The sequence below is a fragment of the Protopterus annectens genome, chromosome 9.part0 (assembly GCF_019279795.1).
Source record: "Protopterus annectens isolate FY-2018-M chromosome 9.part0, PAN1.0, whole genome shotgun sequence".
In the NCBI taxonomy this organism is placed as follows: Eukaryota; Metazoa; Chordata; order Ceratodontiformes; family Protopteridae; genus Protopterus; species Protopterus annectens.
In genome coordinates, this window is record NC_056743.1 from 376,201,765 (window position 1) to 376,228,850 (window position 27,086).

General features: G+C 43.2%; 1 protein-coding gene across 1 annotated transcript in view; it reads left to right on the plus strand.

Moving 5' to 3' along the window:
• PIWIL2 (piwi like RNA-mediated gene silencing 2) overlaps positions 1-27,086 on the plus strand; it is a 2,846,460-nt gene that overhangs the window by 21,188 nt on the left and 2,798,186 nt on the right. Inside the window, exon 2 of the mRNA XM_044082113.1 lies at positions 16,870-16,994. Coding sequence (XP_043938048.1) covers positions 16,870-16,994 — 125 coding nt within the window. The remainder of the gene's footprint in view (positions 1-16,869; positions 16,995-27,086) is intronic.

The following is a 27,086-nucleotide window of genomic DNA, read 5'->3' on the forward strand; positions in this document are numbered from 1 at the left end:
ACTTGTATGACTTGTTTACGTAATATGAAGGATTTAATAATTATTTTATGAGGTTTCACCTCTTATAATGTCAGAGCACATTATGATTAATGGTGCTTTAATTTGAAGTGGCTCGAGATGTTTGTTTTAATTGTTTTAATCATATTTTAAACTTTTTTAATGAGTATAGCTTTTTAATTGCTTCTTTTGGAAACACGTAATGACGTGAAAATAAAAACCCAGCTTGGCGGGTTATTTGTAAACTCTGAAGAAGCTGTGGCTGTAGCTTCAGCGAAAACGCATGTTTCTGTTTAAATAAACTTGGTGTTAAGGTCTTTTACAAAAAGTCTTTGTTTAGTCGTTCGCTTTTTATTGGTGTTGGCACGAACACCCTTCATTGGAGTATACACCACTTGGTCTGTTTTTGGAACTTGCTATACTAGGTGACTGCATCTTTGTCTTTTTCAAATCTCATTCTTTCCCATGTCCATTTTCTTTTCTATAGTTTTCAAAAATATCTAGGTTTTTTTATATTTTCGCACTTCCTCAGATGTTTCTATACTGATCAAAGTTTCTTGGTGTTCTTTATGTTTTACTTTTGCAGGCGTCACATTTGTGTTATCTGCTTGCAGTATCCCTCATTCGGCCTGATTAACAAAGTCTTTGGTCCTGCGTCGGTTGCTTTCTCTTCTTCCGTGATGTCAGGTAGTCAGGGGTATAAAACATGCAGCCGATGCCATTACATCAGTCTTTCTTGCTGTGCGGTGCCCAAAGCAGAAACAGTTCGCAAGTGCAGGTTGGCCGACTCCTGAAATTTTCGTTTTCTAGTTTCAGCACCAAAGTCTTCAACTAAAAGCGAAGTACCCTGTTGGGGTAACTTTTTCTTGCTCTAAACCGATGTCAGTAAATTGTAAATAATTGCATTTCTTGTGGAAAGCAAATACCTCATAAAGATTTTCATTCGTACTGTATTCCTTGCCTAGGCCCTGATGACAACATACCGCGGTGTCCCTTTCGTGCCTTATTTAAACAACGAACTATCCGTCGGTATATTTTCTTTTCTAAATATTTTGGTGCTCGGTTCAGTTATCCAGATATGTCTTCGGTAAGCCATCTGACTACCGACATTACAAAAAAAACGGAAAGATAGGCAGGCCGCCTAGGTCCAAAGCTGCCGACGATGCTTCTCCTATGCCAGTTGCCAGTTTGCTGGTACTCACTGAGGCACTTTTGCAGCCCCTGATACCCGCTACTTCAGATTCGCAAGCCTCTACTGAGACACATTCGGAGTCTGTGGATGTCTCTACCTTGGATGGGTCTGGAGCCGCTGTGCAAGCACGGGCTTCTGAGGGTGTATTCAGGCCTACTGACTTGCATATTAAACCGAGGCCATCTTCTTCTTCAAGGCCTACAACTTGAACCATGCCTAGAAAACCGACGCACAGACGGCATGGTCAGGCCTCTTTGCCTAAAAAAGAAATAAGAATGGCTGAAGACTTTATTCCTTTAATCAGGGCATTTAATCAGGGGAAGCCAACCTTCCTCCTGTAGGAGACCTAGGACTGAGTTTGCTTATGATACTTCTGACCAGGATTCTAAAATTTCTGTTTCCTCTGATGACCAGGATTTACCCTTATCTGCCTGTGAGGATTCTTATGCTGAGGACTCTTTTTCCTCTGCCCCCCCCCCCACCCCCACACCAGAAGATTTCTCTTTTGGTGAAACCCTGCATACTCTTAGGGAGCATTTTCATTGGGAAACTCAGGATTTCTCTGATTCTAAAAAGAGGCTTAGGGATTTCTTACATCTGTCCCAGCACAGGCTTTTAGCTATCCCTCCTGTACTAGACATTGTTGATTATGCCTTTTTGGAATCTGGCTTGGCCCCTGACTCTTTACCTCCTGCTCCCAGAAAACCTGATAGATATTACAGGGTTCCTGACTCAAGTTCCTTTTTAAAAATTATACTGCAGATCCTGAGACCATTTCACAGGGACCCAAGGGCATTAAAGCTACTACAGCCAAAAATCCTACCCCTTCTGATAGAGACTCCAGGGCGCTGGATGGATGGGGTAAGAAGGTATACACTTATGCACCCTTGGCCATTAGGGCCTTAAACTGCCAGTTTCATATGTTGAAGTATCAGCAATATATTATTGGATTGCTTAAACAGAAAATGATGTTGATTCCTGACTGTGCTGAAAATATGTATGTACAGGATTTAATGCAGTCTTCTGAACAGGTTGGAAAACATACTTTGCAGTGTGGTTTTGATTCACTAGAGGCATCTTGCAGGGCTGCTGTCACTGGGTCTGTACTTAGAATGCATGCTTGGCTTAAGGTGCAATCCTTGCCAGATCATGTTCAAGCTAAATTACTGGATGGTCCCTTAAATCAGGACCGCCTGTTTGGCAACAAGACAGAAGAAGTTCTTAAGATGGAGGAAAAAGCTAAATCTGTGCAAACTGTTAAAGATTTTTTTACAAGTACAGCCTCCAAGATTTAGTAGGCATTGGCCCTCTAAGAATTTATCCTTTCTTGCCTCTTCCAGGCCTTCTCAGTCCAAACCCAGATCCAACAGAACACCCAGGCGTCAGTCCCAGGGTACGCACAGGACTAAGCAGTGGGGGGCCCCACTTCCAAATCTGGGTGTAGTGAAACTCCCCCCTATGGTAAACTATCTCAGTGACTTAACTTTAAAACTTCAAAGCACTTCTTAACTGTCTGCTCTTTGTGGGGAAAGATTGCTCTGCATGCAAAAAACTGGGAACTCATTACCCAGGACAAATGGGTTTTAAATATAGATTCTCAAGGATACAGATTTCAATTCCACACGTTCCCAACCCCAAACAGTTGGCCAGATCTACCCCCAAATCAGTGGGCAGAGGCTGAAAAGCAAGTACTCTCTTTCTTAAGCATAAAGGCTATTCAAACTGTACCAGAAGAGGAAAAGCGACAAGGTTTCTACTCAAGACTTTTCATGGTACCCAGAAAAGACAATTCATGGCGTCCTATCCTGAACCTGTCTGCTCTGAACACCGTTTTGGTAATTCCAAAATTCAAGATGCTAATTCTTCACCAGTTGCTTCCTATGCAAAGATGCCTGGTTGGCAACACTCGATTTAAAGGAAGCATACCTGCACATCCCAATCAGCGAATCTTGCAGAAGATACCTACGCTCCAAAGCAGGCTACATGCACTATCAGTTCTCTGCCCTGCTCTTTGGCTTATCTACTGCACCCAGGGTATTCACAAAGTGCCTAGCTCCAGTCATTGCATTTTGCAGGCAAATAAATATTCAAATATACCCATACCTGGACGATTGTCTAACTCAGGCAGAAAGCCAGGACATACTTTTGAATCATCTGGCTTTTGTACAAAGGGTGCTAACTTGCCTGGGGTGTACCATAAACAAAAAGAAATCACACCTGATACACTGTCAACAAATTATATTCCTGGGAGCAAGCTTGAATACAACTTCCTAGATGGCTTTCCTCATGCCAGAGAAACAAATTCATTTGACAACCTACTTCAAACTAGTGGCCACAAAAACCCTGCTGTCTGCAAGGCATATACTGCAAGCTTTGGGATTCATGGTCTCCTGCATTCTTCTAATTCCATATGCAAGCTGTATGCGGCTTACCTTGACCTTGCTAAAGCATTTGACCCCATTCCCCATTCAGGTATTGTTGAGATAAGCTCACCAGCCTGAGCATAAACCCTTATGTCACAAGATGGATCGCAAACTGGCTCTCAAACAGATCCCATAAAGTAAGTAGCAGGATCTATGTCCGAATCCAGACCAGTAACGAGTGGTGTGCCTCAGGTCTCTTTCCTGGGGCCTCTCCTGTTTGGCATATACTTCTCAGAAGTACAGGCAAGCACGGAAGGGCTGTGGCTGACTAAGTTTCCAGACGACTGCAAACTGGGTGGTATAATAGAGTCTCCGGCCGACATGGAGATCCTCCAGAAGGGCCTAAATGAGACTGATGCATGGTGTCAAACCCATGGTCTCAAGCTAAATGCAAAAAAATGTGTAGTAATCCCCTTAGGAAAAAACAGAGTACCCGCAAACTACAACACAGGAGTTAATCCCCTGAAATCTGAAGAAGAAATAAGGGATCTAGGGACCCAAGTAGATAGTCAGCTTTCCATTGATAACCATGTTGCCAAAGTGGTTAGAAAATCCTTCTGTGTGACCCATCTGATAATGAAAGGGTTTGCATCAAGATCTAAGGATGTAATGGTGCCCCTCTACTCTTCCCTCATCAGACCCATTATTGAATACAATGCACCAAAATGGAATATACCTGGCTAGACATCTCCAGCAGCTGGAGAGACCACAGAGGTACCTAACCAAGAGGATTACTGGCCTCAAACAGTTGCCCTATGCAGCACGATTGAAAAAGCTAAGACTGTTCTCTGTTGCATACTGCTTTCTCAGAGGCAATCTCTGTCTAATGTACAGAGCCATGTCCAACCCAGAATTGTTGAACATGCTCCATCTTAGCAAAACCAAATCTACTCGGCTACATGCTCTAGGGATATAAACCTCAGCACAACAATGAATAGAACATGCTGGAGGGATAGATTCCCTTCGCAGAGACTTCCCTTACTGTGGAACAGGGTCCCAATCTACATAAGACAGAGCCCCTCACTATCACTCTTCAAGAGGAACCTTGATGAGTGGATGGGTAACAGAAAGTTCACACCGGGGATCACACCAGCAGCACTACTAGATAGGGGCCAAGGGTACTAGCTGCTAGTACAAGGCTCTAGGGAACTACTAAAGGGGCAGTGAATACTGCACAACGTGGCTGGGCTAATATATGCCTTCGGGCAGATAGCCCAGTACCAACCTATGAACCTATGTGAGGAAACTACAATGGTATGTGAAAAGTCTGTGGTGTCAACATTCTCAGGATCTAGAAGCAATCATTCCTATCATACCTTGCCTACGGTTAGAGTTTCTTTGGTGGGCAGAGGTCTGCCACCAAAACAAGGGACTGCCATTCACTCTGTCGCACAAACCCTAACAACAGACGCATCAGACTGCATGGGGGGCTCACCTGGCAGGGAAGTGCATTCAGGGCAAATGGAACCCAAGTCAAATGAACCTGCATAGCAATCAAAAAGAAATGTTAGCTGTACAGAATGCTCTGACAGCCTTCAAGATCACATTCTTCCAGGACAATTAATGGTAAAGTCGGACACCACCACTGTTATGTGGTGCATAAACAAGTAGGGGGGTACCCATTCTTACCCCCTCTGCAGACTAGCCATGGCTCTGTGGAACACAGCCTTGAGCTACCAAGTGCATCTACAAGCTCAATTCCTGCCAGGAAAACTAAATACACTGGCAGACTGGCTTAGCAGAAACCTCATGGACCCCACACGAGTGGAAACTGGAACCAAAGACTTTCAACATGTTGACAAACAAATGGGGGAGCCCAGATATAGACTTGTTTGCATCCCCCCAGAATTACCAGTTAGACAAGTTTTGCACAAGGACTCCCCACAAACAAGCTTGGAAAGTGGATGCTCTGTCCTTCACCTGGAAAAACCTATCAGTTTATGCCTTTTCTCCACCTCTCCAAAGTACTACTAAAGATCAAACAGGGCAAACCAAGGACGATATTGATTGCACCAGACAGGCCACGCCAACCTTGGTACCCCCTCTTGCGCAGTGTGTCACTGTTAGCCCCATGGCACCTGCTTTAGACCCCCTACTCTGTTGTCTCAGCAGGATAACCAGATTCTGTACCCTCAGCTTCAAACCCTGAACCTAGCAGCCTGGCTAATTACTTAATCTCTCCTTTACCATCCCTCAGTAAACCAGTGATGGATATCATTTTAGAGGCAAGGAGGCCTAGTACTAGAAAGTCTTATGCTGAAAAATGAAAAAAGATTCTGTGCTTGGAACCAATCTTCAGGGATGAGCACAGCAGCGCCAAACTTACCTCAGATTCTACAATACTTAACTGAGATGCTTCACAAGGGCCTTTCTTTTTCCTCCATCAGAATTCACGCTTCAGCCAATTCAGCTCATTATAACACAGAACCTCCTCTCTTCTCTCATCCACTGCTCAAGCAGTTCTTCTGAGGGGCCAAAAATTTAAGACCAGCCAGGAGAGCCCAAACTCCTATCTGGGACCTTAACTTTGTATTGGAGAAACTCACTCTTCCTCCTTTCGAGACATCTGCTAGTGCAGATTTAAAACTCCTTTCTTGGAAAACAGCCTTCCTTTTTGCAATCACTTCAGCAAGAAGGGTATCCGAGTTACAGACCCTTATGGCAGTGGAGCCTTTCATCATCTTTCATGCGAACAGGGTGTTCTTCAGAACCAATCCCTCCTTCATGCCCAAGGTGGTATCCAGTGTAGCTCTTAATCAGTTTAATCATTTGCCAACCTTATTTCCTCATCCACAGAACAAAGGGGAAATGGTTACTGCACTCCTTAGATGTGCACAGACAAATTAGATTTTACTTGGACAGGACTAAACCTCAAAGGAAATCTGAACAACTGCTGGTGGCATTTGCTGCAGGGGTAGAGGAGAAGGCTATTTCAAAGCAAACCATTTCTAAATAGATAGGCCATTGCATTCATTTCTGCTATAAGCACCATTTGAAAACCTATCTCACAGGGAAACAGACCCCATTCAACCAGGGCTGCATCTACCTCTACAGCCTTTCTCAGAGGTGTCCCTACCAGGGACATCCTAGATGCTGCTACCTGCAGTTCTGTACATACTTTCACCAAGCATTACCATTTGCCATTTTTTTCTAAATCCAGAGCTGGCTTTGCCACTGCAGTCTTGCAGGGCCTTATAGCTGGTCCTAATGCTATCTAAATTCCTCCTCCCATCCTTAGCTTTGGGAATCTACCCAAATGTGATGACTGCACCTGTGAAACACGAAGAGCATAGTACAGATGTGTACACTTAACATAAATGTAGATGTTCGAGTGTATTCACTGTTGCAGTCCTGGTTACCTTCCCTCCAGCCCCCTGACCTTTTTTTTTTTTTTTTTTTTTTTTTTACTATACCTCTACTCTCCTTTATAGGTTCATCGGCTATCGGCCCTAGGGCCTATGCAAGCCTAGCCATAACAATTCCCTGGATATTTCTTCCCACAATATTTACTTCTCCAGGCCCCTGTCTAGCTGGGCCTATATGCAGAAAAGCTTTTTGGTGTATTTTCATTTTTTGGAGGTATATCCTTGTATATGTATGTGTGTATATATATATATATATATATATATATATATATATGTGTGTGTGATTGTGTGTGTGTGTGTGTGTGTATATATATATATATATATATATATATATATATATATATATATATATATATATATATATATATTATTACTTCCCATTAAAGGGGCACTTGACATCTGGGGCAAGTAAAACTGATGTAATGGCGTCGGCTGCATGTTTTATATCCCTGACTACCTGACGTCAGGAAGAAGAGGCAGCAGCCGATGCAAGACTCAAGACTTTGTTACTCAGTCCGACTGAGGGCTACTGCAAGCAGATAACCCAAATGTGATGACCGCAACAGTCAATACACTTGAACATCTACATTTATGGTAAGTGTACACAACTGTACTATCTATATACTGTTTTTCAGAAATCTGTTGTAGTAATGACCACACATTTTTATTTTAAACTTCTGACAGTTATTCTTGTGGAAGTATTTTTATTTTCTCTAATTTCTCTCTTATTCTTTTTTTTATGTATTTTATCTGGAAATTCTGTGCTTTTTGTATAATAGTAATAATGCATAATTTCTTTCTTATTCTCAGTAATCCACTTTGTCTTTATGGCTCTTCTTTGGCGTATCAGTTTGTGTGTTTTTTGTAGACTACTACTTCATTCTACAACAGGGGCCATCCTCCCCATGGGCATGGGCATTGTAGGAATGTTTCCATATTTTGAGATTTCTACACTGTCATTTCTTCCAGTCCTGCCACTAGTGTACCCACCAGGATTGAGCACTTTTGTACACTGGGTCAGCTGTCTTCTATAATTTTTGATCTACTTCTGTCCATGATGTATGCTATATAAATAGTATGTGACGTCTTGGTGAGATTTTGTGAAAAACAGGGTCCACCTCTTGAAGGTACTCACCACGACTTGATGAATTCAATTTTAGCAATACTATTTTTTTTTGCTTGCTGACTTCTTTCTCCATTCAGACCCGATGGTACTGTAAGTCCTTGCTGAAGTATTCTCAGGTTATTATTACTAATTCTATTTCATTCTTGGGCTTTGTTTGGTTCTTTTCAACATAATCTAAATTGATTCCAGTGTCCGAGGCTACCTCGATGTCACTAGCATGCCATATCACCCACTTTGTGGAAACAAATTGTTTAGCAGAAGATTTTTTAATGTCTGTAATCTTTTGTCTGAGAATAAATTTTAGAATCTGCACACAGTTTAACAGTTTGTATGTTTTTACTTCTTTCACATCTCATGTATCTATGAAAAGATTTCCTGTTATGCTCAGTATCTTTATATAAATTTTCTACACACTTTTTTTTTTTGGTCTTGTCTCACGCTATGCTTAATTTGTTTGTCCAGCTTGTGTATTTCAGTTTTCAGAGTTGGTAGCTCAACCTGTCTTCCATTTCTTATATTTTTTTTGTCTCACCTTAATCATGTATTTTGTTCATATGGAAATATAATATGTCTATATCCTGATAAATTTTTTTTGACTTTTTCACTCAATTTTTCAAAACTGTCCACCTTCCATGAGCAGTGTATCCACTGAACACATCACTCCAGTTCGTTTTGCTTAGGGACTGTTTTGCTTCCATATAATCTTTTCAGCTTCAGCCAAATAAAAATTTATAAAAGAAAATAATCAAAAACAGTAACCACAGAATTCAGAGAGCTTAATTCAACTTCTAAGAGAAAAATCACAAAAGCAATATACAGCCCAGTACTAAAGTAAATGCAGTAAATTTGGTATTTTGACCATACAGGTTCTGAAAGTTAGACAAAAAGTGTAATTTCATTATGTTGCGGAGTAGCTTCTCATCACAGTCACCCTTAATTTTAACAGTAAAGATCAATAAATCATAAACCAAGATACGATTGTTCAGATAAACTCTGGATTGTCCTCTCTGCAGTCTGGCCACTTGGGATGGCTAAAGCTTGCCTGTCTAAAGCCTCTCCCTTTCTAACAACCAACAGTGAAAATTAAAGGTAAAACAAAATATAAATCAAAGTAAATCTTCTTGTGTACAAGCTGTCCCTTACTTCATACAGACAGTGAAAAATAGTGATAAAAAATAAAATATAAATTCAAATAAAATTTTTCTTACCAGTCAATTCCACGGTAAATCACAAACCAAGATAGGACTGTTTAGATAAGTGAAATAAATAATTGGCATCTTCCTATTCTATTATCTTTCTCTGTAGTTATTTGCTCCCACTACTTTGATTTCTTTTCTAGATTTCTACAGTAAATTCCAGCTTCCTCTTACCTATTCTCTGTATCCTTGATTGCAGTCATCCCTATTGCCAGAATCTCCTTTCCCCATTTCTCTGTTGGCTTAGTTCTTGGAATACTTTCTGCTAATTTATGAATATAATATTCTGTATGATTCTTTTCATTAAAGGTCTGCATCCTAAATCCCAGTCTCTCCTTATTTCTTGAGCCCCCTCCCTTTTCATTATCATCCTTTTCCACTTTGAATTATAGGTTTCTGCTTTTGCTTTGTATAGGTTCATAGGTTCATACTAGGCTATCTGCCCGAGGGCATTTACAAGCCTAGCCCATAGTTTTGTGGCTTACGCCACCCCTTTAGTTTGGAGAAACTATGCCCATTATTTTGCTGTGCCTCTGTCGAGCAGTGACACTGAGGTAATCCCTGGGGTATATCTGCGATCTCCCATCCATTGGTCAAGATTCCTCTTGAACAAGGCCAGCGAGGTGCTCTGCCTCACATATACCGGGATTTTGTTCCACAGCATAGGGAGTCTTTGGGTGATGAATCTATCCCTCCAGCACGTCCTATTAATAACCGTGTCGAGGTTTAAGTCTCCGCCCTTGTGGCTCTGAGGGATCTAGATTTTTGAGGTGAAGCATGTTCATCAAATCTGGGTTTGACATGGCCTTGTATGTCAGGCACAGGTCACCTCTGAGCAAGCGGTAAGCAACTGAATAGAGCTGGAGTTCTTTCAGTCGGGCAGCATAAGACAGATTTTTGAGACCCTTTATCATTTTGGTGAGGAACTTTTGTGGCCTCTCCAGCTGCTGCAAGTGTCGGGTCAGATACATTCCGAATGGGGCATTGTACTCGATCATTGGTCTGATGAGTGATGAGTATAGGGAGACTATGACCTCCCTTGATCTAGATGTGAATCCCTTCATGATAAGATGGGCAATGTAGAAGGTCTTCCTAACTACTTTAGCAATATGAGTGTCGAATGAAAGGCTACTGTCAACCTGGGTCCCCAGGTCCCTGATAACTTCTTCTGTGATCAGTGGATTGCCACCTATATGGTAGCTAGGGGTAACCTTGTTTTTCCCGAAGGGTATGACTATGCATTTCTTGGCATTTAACTTTAGGCCATGGCTCTGGCACCAGTTATCCGTTTCTGTGAGACCCTTCTGAAGGATATCTGTGTCAGATGTGTTTTCACTGGCCAGTTTGCAGTCATCTGCAAACTTTGTCAGCCATAACCCTCCTGTGTTTGTTTGTACTTCAGAAAAGTAGATGCCAAACAAGAGTGGGCCCAGGACTGAGCCCTGTGGGACACCACTTGTGACAGGCTTTGAGTCTGACATTGCGCCAGCAACTCTGACCCTGTGGGTTCTGTCACTCAGCCAGTTTGCAACCCATCTTGTGATGTATGGGTTTACATTTAAGCTGATGAGTTTTTCAATGATACCCGAGTGGGGTATTGTATCGAAGGCCTTCGCCAGGTCGAGGTAGGCTGTATGGACTGCCTTTCCCTCATCAATGGCCTTAGTGACTGTTTCGAAAAAGTCAACCAAGTTTAAAAGGCATGATCTGCCTTTGACAAAGCCAAACTGGGTTGGATCCAAAGTCTGCAAATTCCCTATGTCTTTATTTATGAGATCCATTATGATCCTCTCCATGGCTTTGCAGATAAGGCTTGTCAAGCTAATGGGACGGTAATTTCCAGGGTTGGTGGAGGCACCGCTTTGTGAAGTGGGACCACAGTCGCTGCGCCACTCCCTGGGTACGTATCCGGAGGTGAGACTAAGATTAAACAGCTGTCCTAACTGCGGGTTTAATTCCTCGTTGAGTTCGTGGAGCACACAGCCGGGGACACAATCAGGTCCCATGGATGCTGTGTTTTTTGCCTTGGAGAGAGCAGTTCTCACCTGGGCGTTAGAGATGTTTGGGGGGCTACAATCATTTGGTATAGATATCTCTCCTTTTGGGGGGGAGGAGAAGTTTGCACTGAACCTGTCAGCCAGTATGTTGGCAATGTCTGTAGGATCAGTAATCTTCACATCATTTTGAACTAATTCTGAGCATATGTGGGAGTTTCCTTCCAGGTTTCTAAGATAGCTAAAGATTGACTTATGATTGTCTTTTGAGTCCTTAGCTATTTTTCTCTCAAAATTAGCTTTGGATGATTTGATGAGAGCTCTTAGCTTTTTACTTATAGTGATCAGCGGTGTCTTACCTTTTAAGGATTTTGCTCTATCTTGTAGTAGCTTTCTCCTTTTGTTGTAGAGTTTGTTTATGGCTGGGGTCCACCAGACTGGACGCTTGCCTTTGGTACAAAGAGTCTTTGTTTTGCTTGGGATTGTCTGATTCATGCAGCCCTGCAGGTGCTTGTAGAAGGCATTTGTAAGTGATTCAGCGGCTTGAGTAATGTTTACCGCCGGCTCGGGGGCCTTAAAGGAGACCACAACACTAGTCTTTAGAAGTGTGAAGTCGGCTTTCGAGAAGTTCTTTACTGTGGTCTTTTTTATTTCAGGTGGGGGCGGGATGAGGACCTCCAGCGAGATTAGTTTGTGATCAGATCTCACCAGTGAGGGGTATACTTCTGGCGTTGAACATTGTGCTCCCATGTTCGTGATGATGAGATCAAGTATGGTCTGTGATGACCATCTACTTTTTGTGTTTATTGTTTAGGGCTAAGCACTTGCAGGAGCTGGCGCAGCTGCATGTCACGCTTTTTTCCATAGGGTCCTCCACGAGAGGAAAAATAAATTACCCTGTCCTCCGACTGTGCTCTTGGAGCCGTGGGTCTCAGGGTCGGCCCGGCTCCTTACTTCAACCCGGGCTCATCAACGAAGCTTGGTGTACGCTTTGTACGACTTCTTGGACCCGGAGGGGTGGCCGACCGGAGCAAGCTGCTCCAGCCGTTTCCGAGCCTCTCTTCGGCCAAGTGGGACTTCCTGGCTCACTCTCATCATGGCCCCGAGACTGGACGCCCCAGGATTCTGCAGAGTGAGGAGTGCCAAATCCTCTTTCGCCATCTCTCCGTTTTACCAGCACCTTCCTCAAGCGGGTGGAGACTGGTCTGGTTCCCTTCTGTTCAGGCCAGCGGAGCCCTGAGGCCTGAGGTTACCCATCCTCAAACAACTTAGGGCGGTTGATGTCCAAACCCCTCTGCGGACGAACGGTGTTCTCATCCCTCTGGGTTCGCTCAGCTTCCTCTGGGTTCTCCCTCCGACGCCAGCTTGGCTTTTTAGTTTGTCAAGGGCTGGGAACACCCGATACCGTGTGGAACCAGTCTCAGCCCAAACAAATTCTTATCCGCTCCCCGAAAGGAGTCCTTACTAAAGGCGTGGCTGTAGATGCCATGGTGGTGGCATCTGCACACACAGCAGTGCGTGCAGAGGCTTCAACGCCCATCCATCCTCCTAATAATTCAGCCTCCCACACTTGACATGAGGGATTGCCTGCTGTGCTGCTCGAGGAGCCAGCAGGGGGTCCCAACTTGCCACAAAAAAAAGGAGTCAATTTCAATCACTCAGGATGGGCTGCTGATGAATAATGCCGGAGGTTACACCATCCCATGACGGGACCTGAGACAATCTCAGCAGACTGAACTATCCGCATTTAAAGAAATCAAATTCGAATGGTCCTTGCAATCCCATTCTCCCGTTGTTGGAGAAGGATGTTTTGATGTCTTCCATAGACCACCTATGACGCCGGCCCATCACATAATCACATACCCAGGAGGGAGGAGGTATCAGCTCGGGAGCTTGGAGCCAGTCAATATTAAATTTTTGTGCTCTGCCCTTGATCTCCCCTCATCAGCCATCATGATTCTGGAAATAATACAAGGGACCTGGCTGGTGGCTTCAGACATGCTAGTTCAGGGCTGACCCGGACGGGAAGCTCTTCTCCACATCAGCGTTTTGGACAGAGGGCGGTGCAGAGGCCATGAGAGGTGAAATGGCTGTGCTACCAACCGGCTTCTGGGTAGCGACCCACATCGTAGCAGCCCATTTCAAGAGATGGGGGGGACGCGTGCTGCGATTCCACATCAGGAAATACGGCCATGGATTGCTCTAGCTCAACTGGCCAACACAGTTGCTTTTATGCTTTTCCTCTTTGATGAGCAGCAGGCTATGCAAAACATTCATTAAAGGTGCGAGTCTGTTAAGACCACCAGTATTTCATCCATCAAAGCCATGAGCTATGGCTACTTCTATATTTATAGCTTTTCATTCCAGCTCTTTCGAAAATCTAGATTTTTCCAGGTTAATGGGTCCAACTCCGTGGCACACTTTCCTACATGTAATTTAATCTAAGGATAGAGCTTCATTTGGGTTCACTGTACTCAGGAGTGTTTTTTTCTCCTCTTGTGGGGATGGTGACTAGTTGTTCCATGGCATTTGAGTTTATGAATTCCAGGAACTTTTGGGCTAGAGTGTTTGGGCTTGAGTAGTGTTCCCAGTCTATATTAGGGTAATTGAAGTCACCTAGTATGATGGTATAGGAGCCTTCACTGTGTCGCTCTGATGTACCTCTTCAAGCCTGGTAATCCCTCTCTGCCTTATTCTAGTGGAAGAATCATTTTATCCCACTTGATTCCTACTATCTTCTCCTTCCTGATGAGATCCTTCAGCTGTTCATTAATTGCTATCCACAACTTCTTCTCTGGTTGATAAAAATATGCCTGACCTACATGTAGGACTGAAGTGACTAAAACATTTTAACTGCTTGTATCGTATTATCCATATCCATATAACAGAGCTTCCATTTTCTCAGTTTTTGTATTATCTTTTTAGTCTCTTCCCACATATTCTTAGCTGCCACACTGGAGTTTTTTATCCATGCTCTAAGTACTTCATATTACCATGTCCCCATAAATATGGATGTTGCTGAACCAATTGGTGTGTGGGCATATAATTTCCCACTATTTCCTTTGTTTTAGCTTCATTAATTTTGTATCCTGAAAATATTTGAAACTGTATCAAAATGTTCCACAACACTGAAGTGTCATTTTCTGGTTTTATCAGGTTTAAAATAATATCTACAAACAGAGACAGCTTTTCTTGACTACCATACCAATTATATCCTTGAATTTCTGAGTCCCTTATTTTCTTTGCCAGTGGTTCTGAATATAATGCAGATAACAGAGGAAGAGGGCACCAGAAACTGTCAGAGAGGAATCCAACCACTTGAATTTTCACCTCCGATCCCTCATATATCCCCTAATCACCCTTAGTTTTATCAGGGAATACAGAAGCATCCATTGCCCTCCTCATAAAGTCCCAGCCTACTCTGTCAAATGCTTTCTCTGCATCAAGACCCACCAACACAAGTGGTATTTTCTTACAGTGTACTTCTCTCTGGATCATCAGTATTTTGTTAATGTTGTCAAATGATTGTACCACTCCACAAATCCACAGTGAATCCGTATCTATTAATTTTGGCATCATTTTGACCATTCTTTTTGCAATTGTAGACAAAAACACTTTATAATCATGGTTTAGTATTGAAATGGGCCTGTATGAAGCTGGAGCTGTTGGGTCTTTACCCTCTTTTGGTACTACCGCCCCCACCACTTTCTTCCAGGATGTTGGTTCTTGTCTTCCTCATGAAATATTGTTAAACAAAGCCTTTTAGATCTTTATCAGTTTTTTTTCCCTATCTTCCAAACTTCCATAGGAATGCCATCTTTTAGGATCATAGGTGTGTACTAGGCTAACAGCCTTGGAGATATTATATAAGCCTAGCCCAAATAGATTCCCTGGTATCTTGACGCCTAAAGTTAGTTCCCAGTGCCCCTGTCAAGCAAGGCCACTGAAGTGATCCCCGGGGTGAACTTCCTTTTGCCCATCCACTCGTCAAGATTTCTCTTAGAGGGCCAGTGAAGTGCTTTACTTGACATGAATGGGAAGTTTGTTCCAGAGTATGGGAAGTCTCTGAGTTGGGAACCTGCCCCTCCAGCATGTTCTGTTTATTGTGGTAATGAGGTTTAGGTCCCTGGACTGTGTGGCACGGAGGGATTGGGATTTCATTAGGTGTAGCATATTTAACAGCTCTGGGTCTGACATGGATTGTTTGTCTGTTATGTTTTAGTATACTTGGCATAACAAATGCCATTTCAGGCAGGATCAGGGCCTTTGCTTCCTCTGTGTCCTTTTGGAAAGGGTTAGATTCTAGAAGATGCTTCTTGGTCCTGTAGGCTTGATTTCCTTTTTAGTTTCAGATCTGGCTTTGCCAGGACCCTTCTGTAGGGGCTTTTGGACTCTTCTGCTTTCACCTCCCAAATGTAGTAAGCTAGGGTAATTTACCCATGTAGCTAAGGCTACTGCAACATAAATCAGTATGATGAACATAGTACAGTTGTGTAAGTAAACTTACCATAAGAGTAAATGTTTGAATGATCACTGGTGCAGTAGCTGCTCCCTTCATCCATCTGCCTTGTGTTTATTTATTTTTTTTAATGCCAGGTTGTGGACATGTATTACTGTATTTATTTTTTGAGGTGGTTGGTGTGACACCAAGATGCAGAGGACAGGAAGAAATGGAAACGGGTGGTCCACTGTGGTGACGCCTAACTGGGAAAAGACGAAAGAAGTCATCCTTTCATGGCACAGTTTCCCTTTCTTTGCTTGGAGTAAAGCTCTGAAGGGCACTGCACACAAACTTGTCTTGTAGTCAGCTCGGCTTGAGCTGCCTGACAGTTTGGGCATGTGGAAGGTGCTCTGAAGCTTTAGAAGCTAGCAGACTGTTATATCCTTGGCAAGATATAACTCGTATAGCTAAGGCAACTGCAGGAGTGATTATTAGAATGCATACTGCTATGATAAATTTACTTAGACAGTTGTACTTTATGCTTACTGCAACAGTGATTCTAATGACGTGCGCAGTACGTTTGTAGAAATTAACATAGCACAACTTTAGATATTCAAATAGATAACTATTGCAGCAGATGCACATTACCACTTTCCCCCCTTTTTCTTTTTACTCTCCTGTGGCTGTGATTTGGTATCCTCCTTTACATTTGCCCTTCTGATATGATATATGACTTGACTTTCTTTAATGCTTTTTTTTTCAACTAAAGTTTTGTAGAGGCATGAAAGCTCTGATTTTTGGTGTGCTCATACACCCATCTTGTACTAGCACATACGTTTGAGCTGGGGGCAGATGAAAACTGCACAAGGAAGGAGTCCAAAGCTTTGTAGTACAGCTAGAAGTCCCATTTCCCCTGACAGGAGACATCCTGTATGATTATGGCTACTGCCTCAGTGATCTCTTCTTGAGCATTTGCTGTTATGTTAAGTTTCAGCAACTGTGCTTTTTTTAGTCTTTTGCCAGTAAAGACGTGTTATTTTCTTACAAATTAGTGTTTTGTGAACTATTTTGTTAACTGATTAAGTTGCTGTGATTTCTGGTTTCCCTGACTTGTTGCTTTTCTGTTGCATTGTAGATTGTTAATTTGGCTTGCCAAAGGAAGACTGATGGAGAAACTATAAATCTGAAAATACAGTTGACAAAAGTTTTGGAACCAAACTCTGACCTGTGCATTCCATTTTATAATGTTGTATTTAGAAGGTAAATAAAAATTTTGTGTTCATTTGTTGTATAATTTATACATTATTACCTTTAATTTTATCAGGCAGTTAGATGTTTGGATTAGAGACTTGGAAATTATGTATTTGACACCTGAGTGCTGCAGCACATCTGACAGTTTCCCTGTAGACGAGTGCGATTCTAAAACTTGTCAGAAGCTTTGTTGTGCTGATGTTCTTCGTCTCACATTGCTGCAGTCATAACCTGTGGGTAGTCCGCTGTCCTCGGTCAGCCCGAATACCAAAGAGCTAGGCTGGCGTCGGTCATTGTCGCCTAGAGCTGACGTCAGTACGTAGTAGTACTTAAGCGCATGACCAACGCCATATCCCCAGTCTTTCTTGCCGCGTGGTCCGAAGCAGAAGCAGCGTTTGCAAGTGCCGTTCGGCGTTCTGAAATTTTCATTTATCGAGTTTCAGACCGAAGACCAAGTTGGGCTAAGTACCCGTTGGAAATTTTGTCTTTTCTTGCCTCAGTTATCCGGATGTCAGAAAAAGTTAATAATTGTATTTCTTGTGGGAAACAGATACCTCATAGGGATTATCATTCTTTCTGTATTCTTTGCTTGGGGCCTGAGCACGACGTGGTCGGGTGTTGCTTTTGTGCTAGATTTAATAAGCGCACCATTAAACGAAGATTAGACTGTGCCAGGCTTATTTTTGGCAAACGGTGTAACTATAACATGCCGTCGGATCCTCCGACGCCCGCTACCGCTAAAAAGCGTAAGGATAAATCTTTAAGGTCTAAACCGGATGAGTCAAACGTTGAGGACGCCGGTTCTACGGAGCCTCCGGTTGAATCTGTGGATCCTGCCGAGGGTTCGGCTGAATCCCAGGGGGAACCTTTACTTTTACAGGAGTTGGCCTCTCAGGAGTTAGGCCAGGCTGAGGGTGCTTCTCAGGTGTCTGTAGTTCCAGCTTTACAAAAGGTTATTAGGCCTTCTACTTCAGTGGCTAAAGGCCATGCTAAGGCCAAACCTTGTCTTGTTGGCCCTGGTCATAGTTCTAGCTCTCCAGCCCCTGTTCCTAAAAAGCATATGTTGAAAATGGCAGAGGACTTGATTACTTTGATCAGGGGTTCTATGCCCCCAGAGAAGAGGCCTAGGGTGGAGGCAGATTTAGAGGGAATGGATCATTCCTCTGACTTCTCTGAATCCTCAGCTGAAGAAATTCAGGATTTCCCTTGCTGTTCAGATTCGGATGCAGAGGACTCCTGTCCATCTGCTTCTCCTCCAGAGGATTTTTCTTTTTCTGAGACTTTACATTCCATGAGGGAACATTTCAAGTGGGAAGGTCAAGATTTTTCAGATTCTCGAAAAGGCTTAGGTAATTTTTGTTTCTGCCACAACATAGGCCCTTGGCTATTCCTCCTGTCTTAGATGTTGTTCAGGATGTTTTTTCTGAATCTTCCCTTAATCCTGATTCTTTGCCTCCGGCCCCTGTTAAACCAGACAGGTATTACAGAGTTCCAGAAGCAAATAAGTATTTGTACAAGAGTCCTAGAGCTGATCCGGAAACTATTATTCAAGGTCCGAAGGGTGTTAGGGCTTCTGTGGCTAAGAATCCAGTTCCTTTGGATAAGGATTCTAGAGCGTTAGATAGATGGGGGAAAAAAGTGTACACCTCCTCTACGTTAGCTATGAGGGCTTTGAATTGCCAATTTCATATGCTGAAGTATCAGAATTTTTTGTTAGGCCAATTGAAATCTAAGGTGGATGCTTTATCTGAGGGTATAGAGTGTAAGGAGCTCCAGGAGTTGGTTCATGCATCAGATAAAGTTGGCAAGCATTCTTTGCAGTGTGGTTTTGATGCTCTTCAGGCTTCATCCAGGGTGGCTGCTACAGGTTCAGTTATTCGTAGACATGCCTGGCTTAAGGATCAAAATTTGTCAGAGCATGTTAAGGCTCGGATTTTGGATGCTCCTCTTCAATCTGAAGTACTTTTTGGCCCTCCTGTGGGATCAGTTTTGAAAAAGATGGAAGATAAGGCTAAGTCTGTGCAGACGGTCAAGGATTTTATGCAGGTGCAGCCCCCTAAGTTTAGTAGGAATTGGCCTGCTAGAGGATGGTCTTATCCTTCTTCGGATTATCAGTCTAAGGGCAGGTCTAGACGTGGTAGAGGCAGGGCTCACGCTCAGGGTTCTTTCAGACCTAGGACTTGGAGCTCTCCTGCACAGTCTTCTGGTGAGGGTAGGGGTCAGCCCTTTCGTAAGCAGACCCAATGACCTGTATCTTCCGCTGCCAGACCCTTCTTTACTGGCAGCTCCTCTAGGAGGAAAGTTGGGACTTTTCAAACAAAACTGGAATTTGGTCACCCAGGACCAATGGGTGTTGGATATAATAAATCAAGGTTACAAGTTTTATTTTCACACTTTTCCTCCTTTCAAAGGCATGCCGGATGTGCCTCCTCAGCAAAGGCTGGAGGCTCAGGAGCAAATTTCTCTGCTTTTGCAGATGGAGGCAATTCAGGTGGTCCCTCCGTCAGAAGTAGGCCTAGGATTTTATTCCCGTCTATTCCTAGTGCCAAAGAAAAGAAACACTTGGAGGCCAATTCTGGATTTGTCCATTCTCAATACCTACCTAGACATTCCAAAGTTCAAGATGTTAACATTACAACAACTTCTGCCTATGCTAGGCAAAGATCACTGGATGGTAACCCTGGATCTCAAAGAGGCCTATCTTCACATCCCTATCAGGCCCAGTTGCAGGAGATTCCTGAGATTTCGGGCTGGTACTTCATTATCAGTTCTCTGCATTGCCCTTTGGTTTATCTACTGCCCAGGGTATTCACAAAAGTTCTGGCTCCTGTGATTGCTTTCTTCAGACAGAGAGGAATACAAATTTACCCTTATCTGGACGATTGCCTGATTCTTGCTCAAAACAAAGACATATTACTACAACATCTCCAGTATGTAATGGTAGTTTTAAGGTGCCTAGGGTATTCTGTGAACGAAATAAAGTCCAGTCTAGTACCCTCTCAGGACATGTGCTTTCTGGGTGTGAGACTGAATACAGCTTCTCAGATGGCATTTCTGACCCCGGACAAACAAAGAACTCTTCATCTTTACTTCCAGCAGTTATCAGTAATGTCCAGGCTGACTGCAAGGACAGTCCTTCAAGCCTTGGGGTTCATGGCATCTTGCATTCTAGTACTTCCCAATGCCAAACTGCATATGAGGAAGCTACAATGGTATCTCAAAAGTGTGTGGACTCAACACTGCCACGGTTTGGACACTGTCATTCTGATTATACCTTGCATCCAGAAGGAATTCTTGTGGTGGGCTCAGGAATGTCACCTAAACAAGGGACTCTCTGTGACCCGACCAGAGGCGAGTCAGATCCTAACGACGGATGCCTCTGACTTGGCTTGGGGAGCACACTTCAATGGGAAATGGATACAAGACATGTGGCCTCCCAAACTACTACATTTGCATATCAACATGAAGGAGATGTTAGCAGTTCAATTTGCTTTGATGGCCTTCAAGGACCTCCTTCAGCCGGGACAGGTGTTGATTCAAACAGACAACACAACAGTCATGTGGTACATCAACAAGCAGGGGGGAACCCATTCCTACCCTCTTTGCAGGCAAGCAATGATTTTGTGGGAGACTGCTCTGAGTTTTCGAATCAATCTTCAAGCACGGTTTCTGCCAGGAGCTCAGAACTCCCTAGCAAATATATTGAGCAGGCAAATTGTGGATCCCCACGAGTGGAAACTGGATCCTCAGGTTTTCAAACAATTGACTGTGGCTTGGGGAACTCCAGACATAGATCTGTTCGCTTCTCCACTGAATTTTCAACTTCCAAAATTTTGCACAAAGATGTTCCACCCAGATGCTTGGAAAGTGGATGCTCTATCTTTCAGTTGGAACAACCTTCACGTTTATGCTTTTCCTCCTCTGCCTCTTCTCCCCAAGGTACTCTTGAAAGTCAGGCAGGACAAGCCTTGCATGATTCTAATAGCACCAGATTGGCCACGTCAGCATTGGTATCCTCTGCTGAGGAGTTTAATCCAGGAGCCTCCTTGGCTTCTGCCACAGGTTCCTCATTTGTTGTCCCAGTCAAACAATCATTTTCTCAATGTTCAGGTGCAGTCCCTCCATCTAACAGCCTGGCGTATTCTGTGATGGAGCCGGTGGGGTCTCAGCTTCCTCAACAGGTTTTGAATGTCATTTTGGAAGCCAGGCGGCCTAGCACTAGAAAAGTTTATGCTGATAAATGGAAGAGATTTTTTCTTTGGAGCACTGCAAAGGGTTTTGATGTTTCAGTGCCTAATTTGAGTTTTGCACTACAGTATCTTACTCAATTACTGGACAAGGGTTTGTCATTCTCTTCTGTGAAGGTTCATGCTGCAGCCATTTCTGCTCACTATGATTGTGACCCTCCTTTATTTTCTCATCCTTTGTTCAAACAATTTCTTAGAGGGGCAAAGAATTTAAGACCCCCGTAGAGCTCCTACTCCTTCCTGGGATCTCAATTTTGTTTTGGAGAAACTTACTTTACCTCCTTTTAAACCTGCAGCTACGTCTGAACTGAAGTTTTTGTCTTGGAAGACTGCTTTTTTGTTGGCCATTACTTCTGCTAGGAGGGTATCTGAATTGCAGGCACTCATGGCAGTTGAACCCTTTTTGATATTTCATAAGGATAGAGTTTCTTTGCGAACTAACCCTACTTTTATGCCTAAAGTGGTTTCTAATGTGGCCTTAAACCAGTCTATTCATTTGCCTACTTTTTATGCTGATCCCCAAAATAAAGGGGGAAAAAGTCTTGCATTCTTTGGATATCCACAGGCAGTTACGTTACTATTTGAGCAGAACTAAGGAGTTCAGACAGACTCAACAGTTATTTGTTTCTTTTGCTTTGAGTTCACAAGGGAAAGCTGTTTCAAAGCAGACTATTTCAAAGTGGATTGGTCATTGTATTGCTTTTTGTTATTCTCATCATGGGAAGGATGTTCCTGCTGGGATCAGACCTCATTCTACTAGGGCTACTGCCACTTCTACTGCTTTTCTAAGGGGTGTAGCTACTAAGGATATTTTGGAGGCAGCTACTTGGAGTTCAGTACACACTTTTACTAAGCATTACCATCTCCTCTTTATTCCAAGTCCAGGGCTGGGTTTGCCACTGCAGTTTTACAGGGCATGTTAGCAGCTCCTAATGCTTTGTAGTTTGCCAGCCTCCCTTTTCCTTTGCTTTGGGATTCTACCCACAGGTTATGACTGCAGCAATGTGAGACGAAGAACATAGTACAGTTTTGTACCTACCATAAATGTAGATGTTCGAGGATCCACATTGCTGCAGTCCAATTATCCCTCCCTCCGTCCCCTCTATAGTTGTGGTTGCTGGGTTTCTTTTTGGGATACTCTTTATTTCCACACTGGTGGTTGTTGGGCTTTTACTACTTTAGTTCTGGCCTTCATTTTTAGGCCTTCTGACATCTGGGGCAAGAAAGACTGAGGATATGGCGTTGGTCATGCGCTTAAGTACTACTACGTACTGACGTCAGCTCTAGGCGACAATGACCGACGCCAGCCTAGCTCTTTGGTATTCGGGCCGACCGAGGACAGCGGACTACCCACAGGTTATGACTGCAGCAATGTGGATCCTCGAACATCTACATTTATGGTAGGTACAAAACTGTACTTTTATTCTCCTTTTTGTAAGTGGATTGGGTGGTTTGTCACTGTATTGTACAGTTGGTGTTGGGCATTGGCATCAGCCAGCACGCACACTGGAATGTAGTGGGTCAAACTTTCAGATTAAAAGGTTGCTTTTTCGAGCCACAAAAATGCAATAATTTAAACCCACAAGGTTAACAAGTGTGCAGCTTAAGCCTTGGTATTAATATTGCACTGAAAATAACTAAAAAAAGAAAATTCTAGGCTTCAAGTAGCTGACACTGGATAAAAATTATTTCAGTTTCTCCCTATGCACTTTTAGCCCCACTCCAGCATCCAGCATGTAATGTCACTAAGTGTTCATCCTTTTTTCAGTCATCATCGGTGTTTAACTTCCTGTAATTGTGTTTGTTAGGTCTTTTCTTCCTGCTCCTCATGAATGTTGAGGTTCAGTACCCTTTTGGCTCATTCTTTCCCTTTCCCTGGTGGTTGAGTATCCCAGGAGGGTGTTGACAGCTGCAAATTGTTTCTATCATCTGATGGATGTTTGTATACTTAAGATGACTGTTGCACCTTAAAACTGAACATATCCGCTAGGATATCTATCTGTATTTATTTATTTATTTGACATTTGTTTACCAGGAAAGTCTGACTTGGAGCAAAGCCAATTTGCAGTGGAGGCCTGGGGAAAAACACTCCAGATGCATGTCTTTATAATGTGGGAGGAAACCGGAGCACCCAGAGAAAACCTACATGAACGCGGGGAGGACATGCAGACTCTGCACAGAAAGCACCCCAGCCGAGAATCAAACCGGAAAACTTCTTGCTGTGAGGCAACAATGCAACCGCTGCACTGTCAAGTTCATCTAGTCTTCAAAGCTCTTCTTCCTCACATATTGTATGCCTCCCTTAGCACAAGCCAAAGTTTGAAAGTGTAAAAATTTACCACACACAAAGCAAAGTGTTGGAATGCAAAAAAGTTCTTGCTGCTAGTCTGCATATGCTATATTCTATCAGAGTCTCATTTAATCATTTTGTTTTGGTCGACTTTAGTGCACTCAGGCAAATGAGTATCCTATTGGGGACACTTCCTGTATTATTTTTGTTGGTCAGTAAAAAAGGATGGTATGACATACCAACTCAAAACTGCTTGTGTGATGAGTATAGAAAAGGTGCTTGGCTGAGTTAGATATGAAAATAAAGTGCATAAGGAAAAGCTGGTGATGGAATACAGAAGTCTAGGAAGTCATTAAAAGAAAGGAGTGCAAGAAAAAGTCTGAGATAAAAAGGACCAGGCTGACAAGGAATACTGGTAGGCTAACAGAAAGTCAAGTGAGCAGTTGCAATCACAAAGAACAAGGCATCAGAAGCACTCTACCAGCTTCTGGAAAGTGACTCAGCAGATGATGCAAAGGATATCTATCCAGTTGCAAGGGAAAGACAGAATGATGAAGATAGCCATCAGACACATTCATAAGGGATACTAGCAGCAGCCTGCTCACCAGTCCAGGGGACATCAAAGGCAGATGGATGGAGTGATTCCAGCAGATTCTGAATGAAGAACTCACTGCAGAAGGTGTACTGCCCCAGACCCAGCCTATGATGAGTGAGGCGGAGCCCACTCTTGAAGTAAGAATAACTGTAAGAAAAATGAAGTCTCGGAAAGGAGCAGGCTCAGATCAAAATGTTGAGTACCTGCGGGTATTTACAGCAGTAAGGACAGAAAGGCATAGTCAAGATGACTGGTGAATCAGCATTTTAGTGCCAGTGTGCAAGATCAAAGAGGACATTCACAACTGTGGGCAGTACAGAAGTATCAAACTCGTGTAATATTGCATGAAAGTTCTGCAAGGGATGATTGATGAACATTTAGAAAGAATAGTAGAAAGCAAGATGGGAGGTAAGCAGTTTGGATTCATATCAGGATGCAGCACAACTGACCCTATGCTTGAGGTGAGACAGATAGTTGAAGAAATTAGATATGTGGAAGGAATGGAAAAGCATTTGACAAGGTGGTGTTAATAAGCCAATTTGCAGTCTTGTGGTGATTCTCAGCCCTAGAAATGACACAAATATTAGAGTATTTAGACTCGCAAGAATTTCCAGTGGGATTGGGCATTGGAGTGCGAGGGTTCAGCTCTGAGCCCACTGCTGTACATACAAGTGATAGACTGTATTAGCAAACAGGTCAGAGGGGACAGATTAATAAAGCTGCAGATGATGTGGCATTACAGGCAGACTCTGAACTTTAACAAATGATATGGAAATGGAATACAAAACTGAAGGCATTTGAGATGAAATTGAGTACAGATAAAACAGTTGTATTATCCAAATATGGAGGGAAATCAGAAGATGCTGAAAACTGAGAAAGAATGGAATAGAGTAGAACAGGTTGCCAGCTTTAAATATCTGGGAGAAGTGGTTGAGGAGAAGAAGTATGAATGAGGAGGTCAAAACTAGAATCTGGCACAGAGTTTGTCATGTATGAAAGAATACCAAGAAAACTGAGAAGTAAGGTGTACATAACAGTTGTTAAGTTAACACTGCTGTGTAGTACAGAAGGCTGGGCAGTGAAGGCAGAGTAGCTGAGGAAGCCGGAGGTAAAGGAGATGAAGTGCCTGACATATGTTGTAGGATGCACACTGTAGACAGATAAAGAAACAAGGACATTAAAGCAGCAGCTTAAGTAGCTCCATTTGCAGAAATGGTCAAAGAACAGATTATGGTGGTTTGGGCATATTGGCAGGAAATCTGAAGACAAATCTGGTGAACAAAATTTGGGACAGACCGGAAGAAGGCAATACAAAATGAGGATGTCCGGCAAAAGATACATGGATTTTGTGATGGATGACCTGTGACAGTCAGACATGACTGTCGAAGGTAGGAGAGTGGCACTGACTTGAGAGTGATGACGACTTTTGTAGCGACTCCTCAACTCTATCTAAAAAGTGGTGGGAAAAAGAGTTTGATGGTGGACATAAGTCTTTCAAGGACTCCCATTTAAGCTGCTGGTTCTTGGGGCAGAACATAACTCTTTTCTGTGTTTTCATGTGTTTAGTGTAGACAACTATCTGGAGTAGACTTAACACTCCTAAAACCTACCTTGAAAATAAAAAGCTTTGGACATTATCGCCTTCTGCCATGACATCATCATCATACTTATTGGTACTATGACATCATTCTTATCCTCTAGTGCCTCCCCTCAGTTAGAAGAGAAGTGCAAGTCTAATAGAGAGGTGTTTGGATGAAACTAGATCTCCACTTCTCATTTCTGTTCAAGTTGGGTGACTCTTCTGGGCTGCTTTTCCAGCCACTGCACCCTCGTATTATTTTACCTATGCAACCCTTTTGAGGTCGTTATGGCCAAGTTGTTTAGCACATCTAGTAATATGGACTGTGCTGCTAATTTTAGCTGATAAGGTTAGTTTTATGTGGAGGTGGATGAGGTATTCTTTAACTCCTTGTTTGCATGGACGTCCAGGGCTCTCTGGAGGAAAAACCATAGACTTCCACCACAGGACCGTGTACAAGTTAAGGTACCACAAAAGTAGATATTCGAGTAGATCACTGTTGCAGCATTAGTCTATTTCCCACCTTTTCCATTCATTCTTTCTGCTCTTCTCTGGCTGATGTGTGGTATCCTACTTTACTTTTGCCCTTCTGATATGTCATGAGATCTTTACTATTATTAACTATAGATCTGAAGTTGTTTTCATTTCATCGTCAACCTGTAGGAACTCTTATCCGGCACGGATCAGACTCTACCGCATTTTCTATCATCAGCTCCAAGCTCCTAGTTCCAAGCTCCTCCTATACCCATAATGCCCCTGTCTCCCTCCTCCCCTCAGATATAGTTTGCCGTGCGTCTAGCTAGCATTGTGGTCCATTGCTTCAGGTTCCTGGTGAGTGATTTAGCGAATTTTTTGTCCAGCTCTACTCTTTCTGTCTCTTCTTTTAAATTGTTGTTCCTCTAGTGTATCCCCTACCCTTGCACTCAGGCGTTGGTCTTCTAAACCTGTTTTAAAAAAAAAAAAAAAAGGCCCTCCCTTTCCCCTTCTTTCTTTTCCTTTTTAACTTGGTTTTGTGTGTGTGTGTGATTTCCGTCACCATGGCTGAGACCCCCAAACCAGGGTTCTGGTAATGCCCAGGGCGTGCACAGAAGCTTCTCCTGATGGCAACTCTCTATGCATGGTTTGCCTAAGGGCTCCCCATTTGGACATCTCTTGTTCGATTTGCGCTGGATTCATCCCTCGCACATTGATCTACAGGAGGAACAAGTTGATCCTCAGGGGCCTCCTTCCTCAGTGGCCCCTGCTTCAACTTCCGCCTTTGCTTCTGCTTACTCTGCCCCAGCCTCTGGGACTCAACTCCCACTGCGAGTTCCGGGGATGGGGAGAAGCACAAGCATAACCACCGGGATGGGCCCAGGAAGAGGTCCCCTGACTGCTTCCTCGGTCGGGC